General features: G+C 49.3%; 2 protein-coding genes and 1 long non-coding RNA gene across 3 annotated transcripts in view; 2 read left to right on the forward strand and 1 right to left on the reverse strand.

Annotated features, from left to right (window-relative positions):
- Positions 1 to 335: 335 nt before the first annotated feature.
- On the forward strand, positions 336 to 2068 carry LOC120906675. Its single transcript, XR_005740131.1, has 2 exons — positions 336 to 438; positions 519 to 2068. It is a non-coding gene; the product is annotated as an uncharacterized LOC120906675 (long non-coding RNA).
- Positions 454 to 3389, reverse strand: LOC120906674 (vitamin K epoxide reductase complex subunit 1). Its single transcript, XM_040318527.1, has 2 exons — positions 2937 to 3389; positions 454 to 1137 (listed from the first exon to the last, which is right to left on the reverse strand). The coding sequence occupies exons 1-2, from the start codon at positions 3119 to 3121 to the stop codon at positions 792 to 794; spliced, it is 531 nt and encodes a 176-aa protein (XP_040174461.1). The 5' UTR covers positions 3122 to 3389; the 3' UTR covers positions 454 to 791.
- Positions 3390 to 5565: 2176 nt separating this feature from the next.
- Positions 5566 to 18039, forward strand: part of LOC120905740 (nascent polypeptide-associated complex subunit alpha, muscle-specific form) — a 100809-nt gene continuing 88335 nt past the window's right edge. Inside the window, exon 1 of the mRNA XM_040316779.1 lies at positions 5566 to 5616. The gene's annotated coding sequence lies outside the window, so the exon portion shown is untranslated. The remainder of the gene's footprint in view (positions 5617 to 18039) is intronic.

The raw sequence follows: 18039 nt of genomic DNA on the forward strand, positions 1-18039 counted from the left end.
TGGTTCGGGTATCCCACCAACAGAGAGCGCCACCAGCTTTTTTGCTATTTTTAGAATGCATGAGTCGTTTGCCGTCTGCTAAACGAAGTCTTTCTATATTCCGTTTAGGTAGAGGGCTTGAGTCGTTTAGTGGATTTGTGGCACTTGGGAAGTGATGATTAGATGAAGCTTGTCGAAACACATTGCAAGAAAAGGCAGCAATATAATGATGAGTTGTAATACACTATCTATTGAGTTTAAGCTTAATCTGTGGCGCTTGGGAAATGACTTGAAAAACCATGTATTTTCTTGATTTCGGACAGTATACAATGACAGCTTCGCCCGCTGTGCGACACGTGCATGCGGCGTTTGGCAAGCACGCGCGGCTGCTGCTGTAAACAACAACAAAATCTCGCACTGGAACATACGTATTCTGGACCCCGGCACTGTTGAATAAGTGTAAGTACCAAATCGTGCAGTAATGGAATGGATTTTTTTATTAAATCAACATCACAAACATTGAACCATCTTTGTTGTAGGCTCTATTTTTGGGTTTTTTGGCACCATGGAACGAGAAACGTTAGAAAGCACTGTGTACGAGATAACGAGAGGGGCAAAAACTTGGCACAAAGCAGTCAAACAACGAACCAACGGCGAACGGACGACCTCCTCCCCCCGGTGACATGTACAAAGGAACAAAGTAACAGCAACAGTCGCAGACCACCGAACGGCTACTACGGGTGCCGGGTGGGAGCAAATAATAATATGGTCTACCGGGAGAGCAGAAGCAAACGATTGGCACCGGGGCCCTACTACTTCGCCTTGCCGACCTTGAGCGCGCGCATTACCTGCTCCTCCCGGATCAGGGCCTGAATTTTCTGCAGCGCCAGTATCAGGCTGACCAGATTGACCGCGTACGTGGTGACGCACACGACGCACATGTCCTGCAGCACGAAGTAGAGCAGGTAGGCGAGGTAGAGCGACAGACCGTTGGACAGCAGTATGAGGTAGCTGGTCAGCCGCGAGACGGCCAGATTGTTGCTGAAGCTGAGGCCGGCCACCAGGAAGTAGTAGAAGATGCCGTAGAACCCGTTCGGCACGTTCAGCAGCGAGTCGTCGCCGAGCAGCGGCCCGATAATGCCAAAGCCGCGCCCGTACCTGGAAATGGAAATGGAGAAATGGCAAAAAGAGCAATGGTTAGGGGGAGTTGGGGAAGGAGAAAAACTTCCTTTTTATAGGAAACAGGAGGATCATTTTCTCTGCCATTGCAGGATTTACTTCGAGGATCCGAAAACTACAGCTCTTGGTCTTTCGTCACCAAGATGGTCCTAATTAATGAGAGGACCTGGTGCGCAGTGAAGGAGCTAGCTGAAGGTGAACCGGCAGTGAGCGAAGAAATATCCCAGCAAGCATTGGCTACAATATGTCTCAGTATTGATTCAAGCATATAAGGACTGGTGCGGGATGCTAAAAATGCGAAGGAGGCGTGAGACAATCTTCGAAACACTTCGTTATTTGAAAGGGACGAAAACCATGAAGCTTATATACAACAGTACAAGCAATGAAACTTCAAAGGTTTTTGTGATGCTGATTGGATCAATGGCACTGATAACCGTCATTCTATTACTGGTTATGTGAAGAAGCAGTCTGGAGTTCCAGTTGCCTGGAATTGCCGTAAACGAACTAAATGCCGTAAATATGAACTGTGGAACTTTCGGCGACGGAAGCCGAATATATTGCAGTTTAAGCAGTCACTCTGGAAGCAATTTATTGTGATAATCGGATTGCTCCATCTAGCAGAGAGGTAAATTGCCTACTCACCCAGAAGTAAACATATCGATATACGACACCATTTCGGCAGACAGATCTTTGCAAGAAAACTAATACAGCTGAAACATGTTTGCTCTGAAAATCAAGAAGCAGACTTGCTAACTAAGGTACTTCCTATCAGCAAGAATGAAGATGGACGAGAGGCCCTTGGAATTAAGTCAATTCTGGATTAAGGGAGGATGTTAGAATAGTAACCATCGAATTGAACTAACCTTTGGTTATGTGTTAATACATTTTTACTCTGTGTTACACCTCCAAACCTTGCAGACATTACATTGAATAGAAACCCATGAAGGTTCCACCCAAGGATTGATGTTCCCATGTTGAAGGAACCAAAAGAGAGGAGCATATTTGCGACATCGCAAAAAAATAAAAAACAAATGAACTCCCGCGCGGTGCCATATGTGTTAATCTCACCCATCATTAACCAGCGAATAATCCAGCTGTGGCGTTATAAAATCCAGTTTCACGGGTAGCTCGCATGCGGCACCGCTTTACGATGCACCGTTTTATGGCAAACAGATGCCGCCGCAGCCCCAAGCGTCACCATCTTATTGTCGCGCGATTGCACAAACGTGTTCGCGGTGCAGTGCAGTTCTCGCTCGCTCGCGGACATTCTATGCGTCTTTTGCCGATTTTTGGTTTTTCTTTTGCTACCCGCTTTACGACCCCGGCGCAATGGCCCACGCATGGGGGCTGCTTGCACGCGGAAGGGTGAAAACTTTTATTGCACCTAAACGCGGCGAATCTTTCCCATTTGGTGCCGCTCAACGGCAACGCTTCGCTAAATTATTGGCAATTTTACTTTTTTGTTTTTTTTTTCCCCATCCTCTCACATTTCCCACCCATATGCTAATGATGTGGCGGTACTTGATCATTCCTTTTTATTTGTTAGCTTGATTGGGGGTTGTCCTCGCGCTGCCTTCGCCAAGCAATGGGGCAAATCAATTGATCGACAATAATCACTTTATTGCTTTACATCTCATAAAACTCACCCAAAAGGCTAACGAATGATGCAAATTTGCATAGGGAGCAGCATCATTGGTCCGCGCTCCATACTGTTGGCTTCCCTAGGTTTCCTTCTTACATACCGGTGAATCCCATTTGCATTCCATCCCGCTCCTTACCTGGAGGTAAACACTTTGGTGCAGCTGATGCGCTCGCTAATGTCGCACATGGCCTGGTAGGTATGGTCGTGCTCGGCCCGCAGCTCCACGTAGGACGTGTACAGCGACAGCAGAAAGCCGCACACGCTCAGGCCGACGAGCGCGAGCGTGTAGGTGCATTTGCAGTTGCCCGCCAGGATGCTCATCCTGCGTGCTGCCTAATCGCTCCCGAAATAACGGATGGAACGCGCAATATGGAAAGCGTTTGTTTTGGCTACAGACACAGGGACACTTTTACATTGCAGCGAACAGAAGCGGCAAAAAGGGAACGATCGAACTGTGTACCAACACCAATCGATACACGTATATGGCGTCTCCCCAGGGGTAAGGGGTGAGATTTTGGAATATGGTTTTGATGTGATTGTTGTTTCCTGCGCCTCTCTCCCCTACCTCTGGCGCTTCTATGCCACGGTGACGTTTGGTGTCAAACGGGGTCAAACGAAAACAATGAAATAGCATCCTGGTCGCGACTGTCACGACCCGGGGGATGGCAAAATAACGTTCAATTTGAATTTCGATTGCTTTAGAACATATTTTTTCCGTTCCGTGTTGGTTCCGGGACCTGTATTGGCCTTATCTTAGGCTTGTTGGGTTTTATTAGTCTTTGGAGTGATTTCTTTAAATGTAGGCAAATAATATTAAATTAAAAAAAAATTAAAAAAAAATTCCTTTATAAACCTTAAATAATATTAAATCATGCAGAACAATGCCACCAATCGCTAGTATGTTGGAAAAGGTCCACCTTTTCGTCGTAATAAAGGGACTCAAAAACGACAAGCACGCAACAATTTAAAAAAGATAACGAAAAAAACATAAACAAAACAATATTGCCATAGTCAAGTGTAGCCGCCAAGCAAAAGTCCCGAACCGAATTTGAGAGTTTTTGGTAAGGGAGTACGGGGCAATATCGAGCACGGAGAGAAAGGGCTTCATTTCAAATAAGTTTTCCTAAAGGCCTTATCACACTGAGGAATATTTGGAATAGATTCAGGGTAGCGTCAAATGGCCCTCAACATAGTTATTTTGAAGCAATGCGGCCCGTGAACTGAAAAGTTTGGAGATTCTGCCAGGCAGTAGAATTCTACTGTCACAGTGTATAACGGTGTTTTTTTAAAATAAGAAACACATAAACCAAATACGTGATAGTGTCTTTGCACAACAAATTCTTCCACACAAAATAGTTATTTGAAGCAAAAAGACGTGTTTTACATAAAAATCCGTTCCAATATTATTTCTGTGTAATGAGGTCAGTGGCAGATAATTTCAAAATGTATTCCTTTAATGTGATGTGGGTCTCTTAATACGTTAAATTCTAAACACTAAATATTTTTAGCATAAATTCACCATCTTTTATAAATGCAAAGGTAAATAACATAAAATATTTACAATGTAAAAGCATTTTCGTGTGGCAACACTCTCCAATAATTTCTGCTCAGTTGAACAATAGTGCATCTGCAAAAAACCTTTTTCAATTTTTTTCATACAAAATTTGATTTTCATATAAACACTTTGATCACGTTTGCACATCAAAACGTATACTAAATAATTTTCACTTAATTTTAAAACAGTTAAGTCCAGCAATGTTGCCATGGAAAAAATGTTGCCGCAACATGTGCATAGACCTAGGCCTAAAAAAACTGCCACAGCTAGTGCCGATAGGTTAGTTCCGATTACCCAACCGATTGGTTCGCCCCGTGCTGCCATAAGCTGTCAAAAGCGTCCGAATAAACGGCTTGTGCAATCGCGCATAGGCGAAGAATGAAGCATTCCTGATTTATTTTTGCTCTCGCTCTTAAAAAGCAAACAGCAAGAGAAAAAACGAAACCTTTTCCCAACCGCCAGTGGTTGTGTAGTTTTTCATTTCGCACATAAAAACAAAAAACGATATGTAAACAAACTGTCAGCGATGAAATAAAAATTTAAATTTGAAACAGTTTTTAAATGTAAAAGGCCGATTGCTGAGCTCCTCAGACCTGCCAGCAAAGCCACGGGAAGGAGTGCAACAGAAATGGTGAGTGCTGCCAAATGCGCTGCGGCGCGAGCGGGCCAGCTATATCGAGCATTGCCGAGAGCGAGACAGCCTGCGCAGGCCAGCACTGGAGCGCACCACTCTCGTGTGTGAGCTGTTGTTATTTTGGCAAGCGGGCGCCCCCTATCGCTCTCTCGCTCTCCCTCGCTTTATCGTGCGCTAGCCGCTAGGCTGGTCTCGCTCGCACGCACTCGATATTGATTCGCTCGTTCCAGGAAGCGTGCTCGAAATTGATTAGGCGCTCACGCCGCTGCGCTGTACGCCTTCAGCTGCCCGCGTGCATGTGTGTGCGTGTGTGTGCGTTTGCGGTGGCCACTCACGGGGTGGGATGTTTTGTTCCTGTTTGCCTGCCGCGTCGGGCTCCGCGCTCTTTCTCGCTCGCTCGCTCTCTGTTTGCTCCGTACGCTCATGGCTGCCAACATAGCGACGCGCTGCCGACGGCTGACCGCTCAGTAAGCAACCGTACTGGAGCGCAGCAGTAGCGCAGCAGCAACGGAGCAGCAGCAGCAGCAGCAGCAAACATTAGCGAATAGTAGCAACAGCAGCAGCAGCAGCAGCAGCAACCAACACTGTCTCGGCGATTGTGTGTGTGTGTGCGCGCTGAAAACGAAGGTTTATTTTTCGTTCTCGTTTGATCAAAAGCTCGTACAGCGCTGTGCGTTTACTGTGCCGTGTGCGTTTTCTCCCGTGCGGTGATTTGTACGACCCCATCCGTCCGTTATTTATCCAATATCGAGTGCGCGTGCGAATTCGTGCCGTGGTTTTTTTCTTCTCATTCTTGCTTTCCTCCTGCTGGGTTGGCGTGTGTTGATGGTGATGTGTGTGTGTGTGTGTGCGTGCGTGTGTGTGATCGTGAACGGTTTTCGCCCTTTTTTGTTTCGCCGTTCGCTTCCCTGCCCTTCGCACATTTTCCCTTTTCGGCATCACGCACGGGGCATTTGGGGTGGTGGTGGGGGGGGGGTCTTTTTTGCGGATCATTGATGTGCAAAGGGCAATGGGGGTGTGCCTGAGGGAAGTGTGGGGAAAAGGAACCGTGTACGAGAGCACGAGAAAGAGAGAGAGAGAGAGAGAACGAGAGCAGCAGAACGGAGTGTGTGTGTGTGTGCGCGCTCGCGCGTGCGTGCGAACGCTTGCTCACTCGCTCACCCTTGCTGCTGTGTTTGTGTACGTACCGTGCGAGCGAAAGAGAAGGAGCGGCAGTGAAAGAAAAATATACGCACACACACACATACGCACAGGCACACACAAACACACACACACATGCACGAGTACCGGAGTTTGCTGCAGTGTACCTTTCGCCGCCCGTCACCCGTCCCGAGCCGCCTCGCGTCAACGGCGCCGCCGCCGCCGCCACCATAAAACCGAAACACACATACATGTGCACACACACACACACACACACACACATCCCGCTAGCCCATTTATTTCCCTTCCCTTCGATGCACGTGGAGCGAGCGCATAGGCGAGAGAGAAAGGGAGAGAGAGAGAGAGAGAAGGAGAGCAACAGGGAAGCGTCTGCTAGTGTGGAAGGAAAAAGAACAGCCAAACAGCCGACCGGGAAGCGAGACGAGCACGGACAGGAAAACGGAAAGGAAAAACACACACACACACACACACTCGCTTTTGGAGAACATCAACCCCACCGATGCCCTCCCCCATGGGATCACCACCACCATAACGCCCCCCCCTCCCTCCCCCGCTCCCTTCACTCATCCAAGTCGCCCTACGCTCCCACTTCCACCGATCCAACCTCCCACTCATTTCCCATTTTTCCAACCACCTTAAAATACACACACAGACAGACTGATGGGGTGGCAGGGCAAGGAAACACCTTGTGTGTGTGTGTGTGTGTGGGTTGAAGGCGATATCGGGGAGGAAGAAAAGAAAAAAAAGAACGACAGCAAAAGAAAACTGCCGCCGCCGTGTAATAAGGTGCCAGGGGGGGGGGGGGGGGGGGTATTGCACAGGTTTTTGCTACACACTGCAGGGGGACGGGGGTGGGGGTTTGTAACGGGCAGAAAAGGCACACGAACGCCCATTTTGGCACCCTTTTTCTCCTCCCTCACTCTAACCTGGGGGGTGGTGGAAGGGGGTGGACGGGAGGTTTATGTGGTTTTTAGGCTGTTGTGTTGTGTGTGGCAGGGAAATCAGTGCAGAACACACACACACACACACACACGTGCTCAGCGGTACCTTTACCTTACACCTCTCGTGTACCCTACCCCCCCCCCCTTCCCACCCGGTTGTTTGTGTGTTCTCGGCGTTGCCGTTTTTCCGCTACTAAGTTGCTGGGGGGAGGCGGGAGGGGTGGGGAGGTGTAGGCTGGTTCGCTTTTTCCAAACGCGACCGTCGTCGCCGTCGTGTGTGCGTGCGCACGCGCGCGCTCCCTTTTTGCTGTCTGTTTATGTGTCGGTGTGTATGTGTGTGTGTGTGTGCAAGTATGTTTTTCATTGTGACACACACACACACATACACACATTGAGTAAACGTTTTGGAAAGGGTTTTTTTTGTTGGTATTACACAGGAACGGGATGGAAGATTAGGGGGGAAGGGTGGGAGGGGAAACAGGAAAAAAGAGTTTTCAAAATTGCCAACCGGAAAAGAAACAAATGCACAACCACACGCACAGTGGCCACAGATGTTTTGTGAGGGACACAATACACACATTCAAGGGGGAAGGGGGTGGCTTAAGGGAAGAAAGCTGTATGGCGATGGTGATGGTGCTGGTGGTTTTCCATTGTTTTTCTTCGGCTGAGCCGTTGTCAAACTGTCAAAAGCAAACGCTTCCTGGATAAACACACGAACACGCACACACTTACAGCGACAAGGAGTGTAAGTCTTTTCCACAATGCATCGTTCTGTCACTGCTCCCCCCCCGCCTCCCGTATAAAAGCTCTTTGAAAATCAAACCACAACTCCCCCCTACACCCCTCAAAACCGCCTTCGCTTCCCTGCACGGGGCCGTATCCCGTGACGTAAGATTCGTGTGCTTGTGTGTGTGTATGTGATAGTGCGAAAACAAAAGAGAAAATGTTCTACGAGTGTGTGTGAGTGTGTGTGCGTACAGCAGCACAGGAAAAGCAGGAAAACAGCAGCAGCAACAACAACAGCAGCAGCAGCAGCCGAAAACCGCAAAAGCGTCCGGAGAAAACAATCAACCTTGTCCGAAACAAAACCGTTCCCCCCACAACCACACCAGACCCATAGACACACGCGCACACTACTCCTCCCCCCTCTCCTTTTCCATCCTCTTATCACCCCCCGCCCAACATAAACATCCTCTTTTCAAAGTGTGTGCGTGCGTGCGCTCGCGTGTCTCCTTTCGAATGTGTGCGCAGCGCGTCCGTCCCGTGTGTGCATGCATTTGTGTGTGTGCCTGTGCGTGTGCGCGCGCGCGCGCCTGTTCGTGCTCATACTACCTCCCATCTCCCCCCCCCCCGTGTGTGTGTGCACGTGCCCGTTTGATTTCACTGAAGAAAGGCAAAAAGAGGAACGACTGTGTCTGTGTGAGAATAGGTGTGTGTGTGTGTGCAAAATCGCGCTGTGTGCGATCGACAGAACAACCTGCACTCCTCCCCCCTTCCCACCGCTCCCTGCACACCATCAACCATTAAGTTGTGTAGGGCTGTTAGGGGGTTTTTGTGAAAGAATTTGCCAAAAAAAAGAGTCGTCGAGACGTGCCGCAGGTCCCGGTCGTAACGGTAGAAGAACCTGCCTGTGGGTGGGTGGTGGTGGTGCCTTAGTGGAATAGTGAAACGCCGAGAGGGGGGAGGAGGTGCTGTGCGTACTTCTGTGTCTGCTGTGGTGACTGTGTGGTTGTGGGGGAACGCAGGAGGAACCAAGCAAAAAGAAAAAAACCCGCAAGCAATCAAGCCATGTCAGCAACCAACTGAACCTGCCCGCTGTGCTGTGTGTGTGTGTGTGTGTGGAGGGGGTGGAGGAGCGGTAGAGAAGGTCTCCCCATTCGGCCCGCTGCAACAGCAGAAGAAGCAGCGAGCGAGTGAAGCGCACAAAACACACACATCGACAGAGCGAGAGAAGAACGGAACGCGCCAGCAAAACGGAACGACCGAAAGGCTTCTCAACCCTCTGCCTTCTCGAAAATTGCAAGCCAGGCCCAGGGCCCCCGCAGGCACACAGACTCCGTAGCCCTCTCGAGACACGAAGGGGACAGAGCGAGAGAGAGAGAGAGACCGAAGAAGGAGGAAACACAACAACCACACAACCAATAATATAGTAAGCTGTGCGAGCCGCACAGCTGTAAGCAGCAAGGAGGAAGAGCAGCAGCAGCAGCACCAGGAGGCGAAAGGCAGTGTGAGTTTTGCAATTCCTAGACTTTGTGCTTTTCTGTTGTTCTTTTACTGTTGTAGTACGTGCGTGTATCTGTGTGCTTTTCATTGTAGTTGCTTGCTGGGTAGTAGCCTTTATGTTTAGTTTGCAACCGTTCGGTAGAGTGACTGTAACTCCTCGTGGAAGAGAGGAGAACCCGCGTTGCTGTTGGGTGGAAGTTACGCTAATCTTTCGTTGCCGTTTGACGTCCTCAAAAGCTATCAAAAGTGTATCGGTCTACGCGGTAGAGTCGTCAGTGATTTACAACCGCCATTGTGCGTTCGTTGTGGATTAGGTGTGGTGTCTTCTAAAAGGTTTCGACAGGGGTTTTCGCAGTCGCATCCCGTGTGAACAGGCAGAGATACTGACCACTATACTATCGAGGATTTAACACGCAAGATCATCGGGCACACTCACACAAACACACTTGGCTCTGGCAGTGTGTTGTGGTTAATCGTTCGCTGCGCAGCGAAGGGCACGGGACAAAGGCCAGGTAATTGCTACCTGTACCCCTGAACCGGCTAGAACCGGCGTCTCTGGAGTGGTTGCTTTTTTTGTGGTGCTGTTGTTGTTGCATACCTACCACACACATCATCACCGGATGTGCATGGTTTCTTGCGAACGTCTGCCTCCTCTGGCTGGGCGGCGACAAAACACAGAAGTATTTTTTTCTTCTGTTCTATCGAGAATGTTAGAACCATTATACCACACTGCCAGCAGACCGAAGCGGTACCTGCCTCTGTCCCAGCAGCAACAGTTGATGCTCGGTCACGTGGCCGTCCTTCATCTTCAACCATCAAACGACATCCCCGGCACAATCAAACGTTTCTGTTGGTCACGTGGGATCCCACTGGCGAAGTTGCGGGATCGATCCAAAAGGATCAAAGTCACTATAATTTGAATTCGCACATCAAACATCGTGAACTGTGGGTTGGGCAATTTCTTGACGAAGAGATAGTTATGAGCCCGGATTGAGCAATGAGCTTGACAGAAGAGGAACCATCAACAATCAATGCACCGTCGCTACTTGACATGATCAATACTGTCATCCCTTGGCTGGCATCACTCGACGCCACACTGTACGCTTTGAATGGGTCAATCAGCATCTTCGACTGCTTGTGAGTCGAATGAGGTCAATAGGCCCAAAGTCTCTATAAAATCCCGTCGCACCTGTAGGACCTGTGGTTGCTCTAAGAATTGACACAACAACATTGTACGCTTCCGCCCTCTCGACATTATGATGCAATGACTCCATTCTCCCAGCGCATGCTGCACCATAACTAAAAAGCGTTACTTCAACAAACCTGCCAAGCCCCCCCCTGCTCGGATTAGCACACGCAAACACTCTTTTCTCTTTCTATTATCGCCAAACCCACTTCGAGTCAGATTTTATTTTAATTTTTTTCATAGTACTATATTATGGCTACTTAATCCGAGCTAATCGCCGCGAGTGTTGTTTGCTGTGCGGGATGCTCTTCCCACCGCCAGCCGTTTTGCAGAGCTTCGGCCGATCAATCCGGCCCCACAACATCTGCCTGAAGCCGCGTGTTTATATAAACAACGCACTCTTTACGCTGGCTGCATCGCGTCACCGCGATACCTTGCACATTGGCTCGCAACGGTCCCCTTATCGCGCTTGTTTGTTTTGTTACGGATGATCTTTAATGAGGTGTGCTACCTCTCACACACACACACACACACACACACACACACATAATATGCCCGCGAAAGCGCATTGTTATCGTCCATTAGCGGGGCGCAAGAGGCATGCCCGGTTTAAATGGTGTTTTAAAGTGCCCGCTTACGGTTTCAACGGTTGTTTTTAATTATCAAACAACGATTAACGCGCGGCACGATGGCAGATGGAAGATTTTTCCCATCCTTTGCCCACTGACCCAAGGGGCATCTTACGGTTCGGTTTCAGCTTCGGTTTTTGTTTTGCAATGCTGGTGCCGTTGATTGTTTGATTGGTTTTGCTTTCCTCGATTGGTGCAAACAAACGGCCCTGCCTCGGTTGCGTTTCATTGTAACATTAGCAGCGAGCTGAGATTTTGTTGCTCATCCTGTGCATTATCCTATCGGTCGTCTCGGGAAAATGTTGAAACTTATATATACACACACACATGTGCAGAACGTGCAGTTGAGTTGCTCTAACCTTGAAACTGTCCCATTCCCTATCCCATCCCATGCAGCCCATCTCCTCGGCTGCAGCTTTCACGTCACTCTTTCCCAGTGCACTTTTTTCGTTCACGTTGCAGCTGGCAACCCTGCAAAGAGATGGCAGAAAGAGAGCGCGCTGCTCTCACTGCTAGAGAGAAAGCGGAGAAAAAATGTGTAGGTTACACAATTTCTATCCGTGCCGCACACAGCATGCATGGATGCAGTTTCCTGCCATCTTTGCTTGGGCCGGAACGTATGCCGTTTTCTGTTCTGTTCTGGAATGTGGCATCTCTCTCCGTGCCTTTCTCAGTGTGTGTGCGTGTGTGTGTGTGTAACAGTGTATGTTGGATAATGTTTTCTAAACTTTCATTTCCGTGCCCGTGTGACGGTTGATGTTGGCTTTGTGTTTTTTTTCTGTTCGCCAATGTCCTTCCAATACTTTACATACGTATTCAGCCTTTGTGTGGAATGTCACACTGCCCTTGTAGGGTTACATGCCAAGGGACTTTGTTAAAACCTCATATGGCTCGACAATTCCAATGAAACAAACAAACAAACCAACCAACTTTCAATTTTACTCACCGCGAACAAAATGCAACATGTTGCAACGCTGCCCGTGTCGATGATCTCGACGCGCGTGTATAGTTTGCCTTGGCAGGGTAGAAACATACGGCAGGGCGACATAATTCGACTGGCGGAAATCACCGTTCGTGGGAAGTTTATGGTCGTAAAATGAAATAAAAACGAGACCAGCGCAGAAACTTGGGCCATAAAACGAGTACCAGTCATTGAGGGGAACGATTCTGATGCACCCGTTGCACACACACACACACACTCACTGTAGTGGGATAGCAAATGTGCTTGCAAGTATCAATCACCCGGTCGGTGCGGGCGCGGGTCACATGAAGCTACTATATAATCCCTTCTTGGTGGAAGATCATAAAACGGTACCGCTGCGGCAAAAGATTTGCTGAACGATCCTGCCAAAGTGCAAATATGCTAATTTGATTGCATTATAAAGCTGCATTCATATATGGACAGAAGAGTCACTACGGCCAGTCACTCCTTCAGCCAGGCCGTCACAGTGAAGGCGAACCATACAATCGCGGGTTGATTTTTGTTGTTTGAAGTACAATTAACAGCGATTTTCGAAGCAATTATAGCGTTGCCATAAAGCACTCATTAAGAATAATTCGCTCCATAAGCGGGAAACGATGCTTGGTAAAAGGGGCGTACGCCCTATTAACGGGTAATATTGACGGCGAAAGTAAACATGGCACTGGGAGCAGAAAGGCCACCGGTGCGCGGCGGATGGCGGTGAATTATTTAATTAGTAGAAATTGCCTTTACCTTGGAGCGGAGGTGCCTTGATATTTGGCCGAGCTAAATAGCTGACCCAGACGTCCCTATCCTTGAGCATCATTTGGTTAATGATATTTGCTTTTGTTTTTTTTTACCATTCGGTGTGCTCTCTGTCATTGGGAGGCAATTGGCCGTGCAGAACTCTAAACTTCTGTCTCTAAAATTTCCTGCCAAGTATTTAATCCAAATTCCATCAAGAATAGTTCAAACTGGCTCGGTCGTTCAACAATGTCTAAGCGATGCTTGCCGAACGTCCTTTTTTTGCTGTCATCCATCCACCATACTAGTGTGTGTTTGTAGAATCGGTGTACCGATGTGGCTGGCTTCGCGGTCTTAATTTCCTTGCCATGCTTTGGTGCCTGCTCAAACGAAACACAAACGTAGCGAGGTGGAAATGGTTTTCCAAACACCGCACCACCGGCACAAGATGCGGCGCGTTGCACGGTAACACACACGCTGCACATTGCTGGGGAGAAACATTAAAAACAAAACAAAAAACACGCAGAAGGCCGAAGAAGTTTAATGCACACACAGTCAGAGGGAAGAGCAGCGCGAGCAAAGCGACAAAGATGATGAAGCAAAAAACAATACCGCCTCCATCCCCCCCACCCCCTCTTGCAAGACAACATGGGACACACTAAACATAAACATAAACAGACCGATCTCTTCGCATCGCCGATGGATGATGCTTTATGGCCATCCCGGCGCGCGCTGCTGCTACACTTGGCGAGTGCTGTGGGCCTCCCAAACCATAGACCCCCCCCCTGCCCTCCTCAACCCCTGGAAGGCGCAAATGGTATTCGATTGTTTATTTATATATTTATCCTTCCTCCTGGCTCGCGGCTTTTCTGTCTGCCTGCCTGCCTGCGCTTGTTGTGCCGTTTTGTTGCGCTTTTGTGTGTTTATTTTCAAGCACTCCTTCCTCCCCCCTCCACCAAGCAGCTAGGTTTGGGGGTTTGTTTTGGTTGTTGGGTTTTCCGTACAGGTTCGAGCTGCAGCAAACGTGCCACAAATGTGTGGCGCACAAAACACAACCTCGAACCGGTGCAGTTATTTTATTTATCGTTGCAAATTTTTATTGCCAGTGCACTGCTTTATTGACCTGCTCTCCTCAAGCACTTTCCTTTTTCTGTTTGTTTGTTTGCTTGTTTGTTGTACATTTGTGAGTGAGGTGCATTAGAGGATGGATGCATGCTCTCGCCCCCGTTCGCTTGGGGTCTTCCTTAGCTCAACCTGTTTTACAGCCACAAGTACACGTACCGGATGGATGATGGCACGATGCCATAAACTCTAGCAGGACCGCAGACAAGAGATTCGCGTTCGGACCGTGTCGGATGACGAGCAGGGCCCGATTTGTGTACGGGATTTGACAGTTGGCGGTAACAGATTTATGGCTGCCGTCCCTCTGCCGTCCGGTGCGTGTAGCTCGGCGGTTATGGTAATTTTATGAGCGTTATTATGTTTGCCTTGCTTCGATTTGAAACACGTCGTTAGACTTCGAGCACCAACACGTTTATGTTGCGGGTGCTGCTGCGGAGCTATGGGTCGATTCTTCAACAAAGTCTTGCAGGTTAACACACACACACACGAGCCACAGTGAGACGAGTGCGTTAGAAAGGGGGAGAAAAGAAAAAAAATCGCCCAGTATCAAAAGAGAAAATCTACCGTAAATCTTGTGACAGAGTTCGGGCTGCTGGCAGAGCGTGTGCGAGATTTTTCCAACCATACCTTCGAGGTGTGTTTGTGTCCCTCTGCGTGCGTGTGTGTGTGTCTCAGGAGAGCGCGCGCTCAGCACGAGTTTGCTAGCACGGCAACACAAGCGGCATGAGGTCATGAGGAGAAGAGCGAGAGCGAAAGAGAGAGAGAGCAATAAGGGAACGTAGATTTAGTATAAAAAAAAACCTACGAGTGTTAATAACCTTTTGTGTATGCTACGGCCGTATGCTAGTCTGTCTGTGTGTGTGTGTCCCGTACTTCGCTGCATTCCTCTTCTCGGGAGATCTTGCCCCGTTCTGGTTGGCGTTTTAATCGGATGCGTTTGCGGATTGTGAGCACACCAGTTTGCTGGGCGCGCGGCGGAACCCCGGGCCGTCGTGCACGTCGCTTGTGTGTGCGCGCGTGACAAACCCGTGGGGAGGTAAGGGAGCGGAGCGGGGCATTTGGATGGGCCAGCGACCACGCGGTGCGCGACAGGGGGGGGGGGGGGGAGAGTTCTACGCTGGTGTTGGTGCGCACGGGCCCGGTTTTGGGTCTTTCCCTTTTCGGGTCGATACAGCGTGCGAGCGTGTGCAGGCAGCGCCCGGTCGGTCGGTCGGTTGGGTTTTCCTTTGTTCCGGGTTGATGGTCCCGACGCACCGCCGTGTGCTCCGGAGAGCGGGAGAGTGCAGCCAGAGAGTGCCGGAGAGCACGAGCGAAAGGAAGCGAGAGAGCGAATGGGCTGCTTGCTTAAGGTTACATTTTGTTAAATTACAGCGCACACTTGAAGCGAAGAATTCAGCACGAAAGCACAGAGAATCGTCGGTTTAAAGCCCACGAAAGGCTTGCGGAGCAAATCAGACAAACCATAGGTTTCCCCATGCAGCAACCACTCCAAGGGGTCGATATGATGTAGGGACTTGCTGGTTGATTTGCTACAACAACACAGCGAAAAAAAAACCCTTCGTCTCTATGCACCAAAGCAGCACCAGCGGCAGCACACGCACACACGGCCAATTCCATGTGACTGAGCCGTGGAGTGACTCTGCCCCCCCCCCCGCCATCCTAAAAGGCTGCCTTTATTTACACCGCTCTCTACGTGCGTTACACACATCTGCTCATCGGTGGAACCAATTTCGGGTTCGGGCCTGATGGTGCGGTGAGTCGGGCTTTGCGCTAGTAGTTGTGCACTCGGGGCACGCTGTTTATCACAACCGCTGGGCCCTAACCAGGTGGCGCTTGGCAAGGAAACGGCACGGCCCACAGTTGACGCGAGAGAAATGGCAAAAAAAAACAGAGGAACAGAGAGAGAGAGAGAGAAGGTTGACGTTGCACGCTTCTTGGCCTCTCGTACGCCGCCGCGTTTATCGAGCCGCCCGTGTTTGAATTCTCGGCTCTGGTCGAAGACGAAGCTATCCACTAGCCCCGTCACCGGTAGATGTGGGCCGTCTGGCACGTAGCGAGTAAGCTGCGTTGCTTATCCCGCTGTCAACGAAAACCCCCTCCGCCCCATCCCCATCTCCTCCAATCCCTTCTGTTGTTATTTACAATCACTTCACTGTCCTGTGTGAGTGTGTGTGTTTTTTTTTTCGCCGTTTTCGGTTGGTTTGTTGTCTGATTTTAAAACCGTTTATAGTTGCCGGTTTAGCGACTCGGGGGCTCTTTGCTTCGGGCAGAACCCCAGAACCCAGGATTGCAGAGGGTGCGAGTGGAGGTATTGATTTGTGCGGCACGGTGCTTCGCTGTGAACCGGCTCCGGATGACGTAGAAGCGAAGGTTCCTATCTACGGTCATTACCGCTCAATTTTGCGTTTAACTTAGCTCGTTTTGTCTTAAAGGCACCGATGTTTGATGATGAGTGACCCACTTTTTGTCTCTAAGGCTTCGATTCTTTACTGTAAGTTAATAGTTTTGTATACAAAACATATCTCAATTGCTGAATTGTGTCGATAATTAAGAATAGAATTTGAACGATAGAATGTAACGATAGTGTTTCGATTCGTAAAGTTTCAATGCAGTCAACAATGGTTGATATACCGTTACAGGCTTAAACAATGCCTTAGAGATGTAGTTAATTTCATTAGGGGTTTTGTGAAAAAAGATAATTAAAGTATAGGGATTTTAGTGCAATTGTAATGTAACATGGCAGTTGTAATAAATCTGCTGAAGTACCTTGAGAATCAGTCATAATTTCTTGAAGGCAATGTTTGGAGGCAAACATTGATGCATTTGGAGCAACAATTAATGCCTCAGAGATAACATTTAGCGGCAACGACTGTATACTGGCTCGTATCTATTTCCATCGTGATCTTCGCGCTAAGCTGCCAAGTTGATTTAGCGGAAGAGTTGTAGTAGCAGAGCCAGTAGCGCGATTTTCTGCTGCTACAGGCTGAACAGATCTCTGAATTCCTAACACCGTAGCGTCACAATCGGCAAAGGCGACCTACACGACATGGACGTGCATCATCTGTAGTAGTACTGTTCGTTTTATCGCCATCCAGAAACAGCTATACAGCTGTCACATTCCAGCACACTCACACACTTGGTACGATAAGATACATCTCCGAACAACGTACGCGCTGATATCGAATCGATTATGACGATGCTGCTGCTGTTGCTGCTGCTGCTGGAAGGCACCTTGTCGGCCGACATCAGCCTAGCCTCTGAGCCAATGTGCCATGTGCCAAAATAGCCGTGCGTTTTGGGCTACCATACCGTTCCGGTGGTCGTTTGCCGGTCAATACGTCATCGGCAACACCTTCTCCCTCTGTCCCAACGCTGTGCACAAAGCAAGCAAGGCATTTCGAACGGCAAAGCGGGCAATTCTGAAGAGAGCGAGCAGCAGCAGTCAGCAAACGAATTCGCTCTAACGGCCGATGTTGTGTATGCAAATGAAAATTATCATTCCCAAGCGCTCTTTCGGTTCCTGCCTACCTTCCTGGAATCCACCACCACGCTATGTGTGCGCGCGTGTGTGTGTGTGCCCGTGTCTGTCGGTATGTTGGGTTTGGGAAAAGAGTTTTGGCCAAGCGACACGCAGGCGCGCGCGCGCGTACACACGCACACATCCCACTGACTTCTCTCGGGGCCTTCATATCCCATATCCGCGGGGCGGGCGGTTTTTGCTTGCTGCGTTGCCTGCCCTTGCGTTGTGCTACTGTGGTGGCCAGATTTTTTGTTGCTGCTTTTACCGCGCTACCAGCATCGGCCATGTCGCCATGTGCAGTGCTGCATTCAACGGCTCCGAGCTTCACGCTGCAGCGACTGGGTGGTCGTCAGATGCCGTGATTTTATTTCTGTAAGCTGTGTGAATCCTCCAGTCATGTCGCAGACACCTTCGTGTGCGTGCGTGTGAGTGTGTGTGATATTTGTTGGACACTGCTAGAAGTCACTGCTTAGTCGCTCACCTGACGGCGAACTCTGCCGGCCGCTTGGTACAGTGTGCGACGGAACGGTAAGACCAAAGGCAGATACGAAACGCCGACTCGA

This window comes from Anopheles arabiensis, chromosome X, assembly GCF_016920715.1.
Source record: "Anopheles arabiensis isolate DONGOLA chromosome X, AaraD3, whole genome shotgun sequence".
Taxonomy (NCBI): Eukaryota; Metazoa; Arthropoda; class Insecta; order Diptera; family Culicidae; genus Anopheles; species Anopheles arabiensis.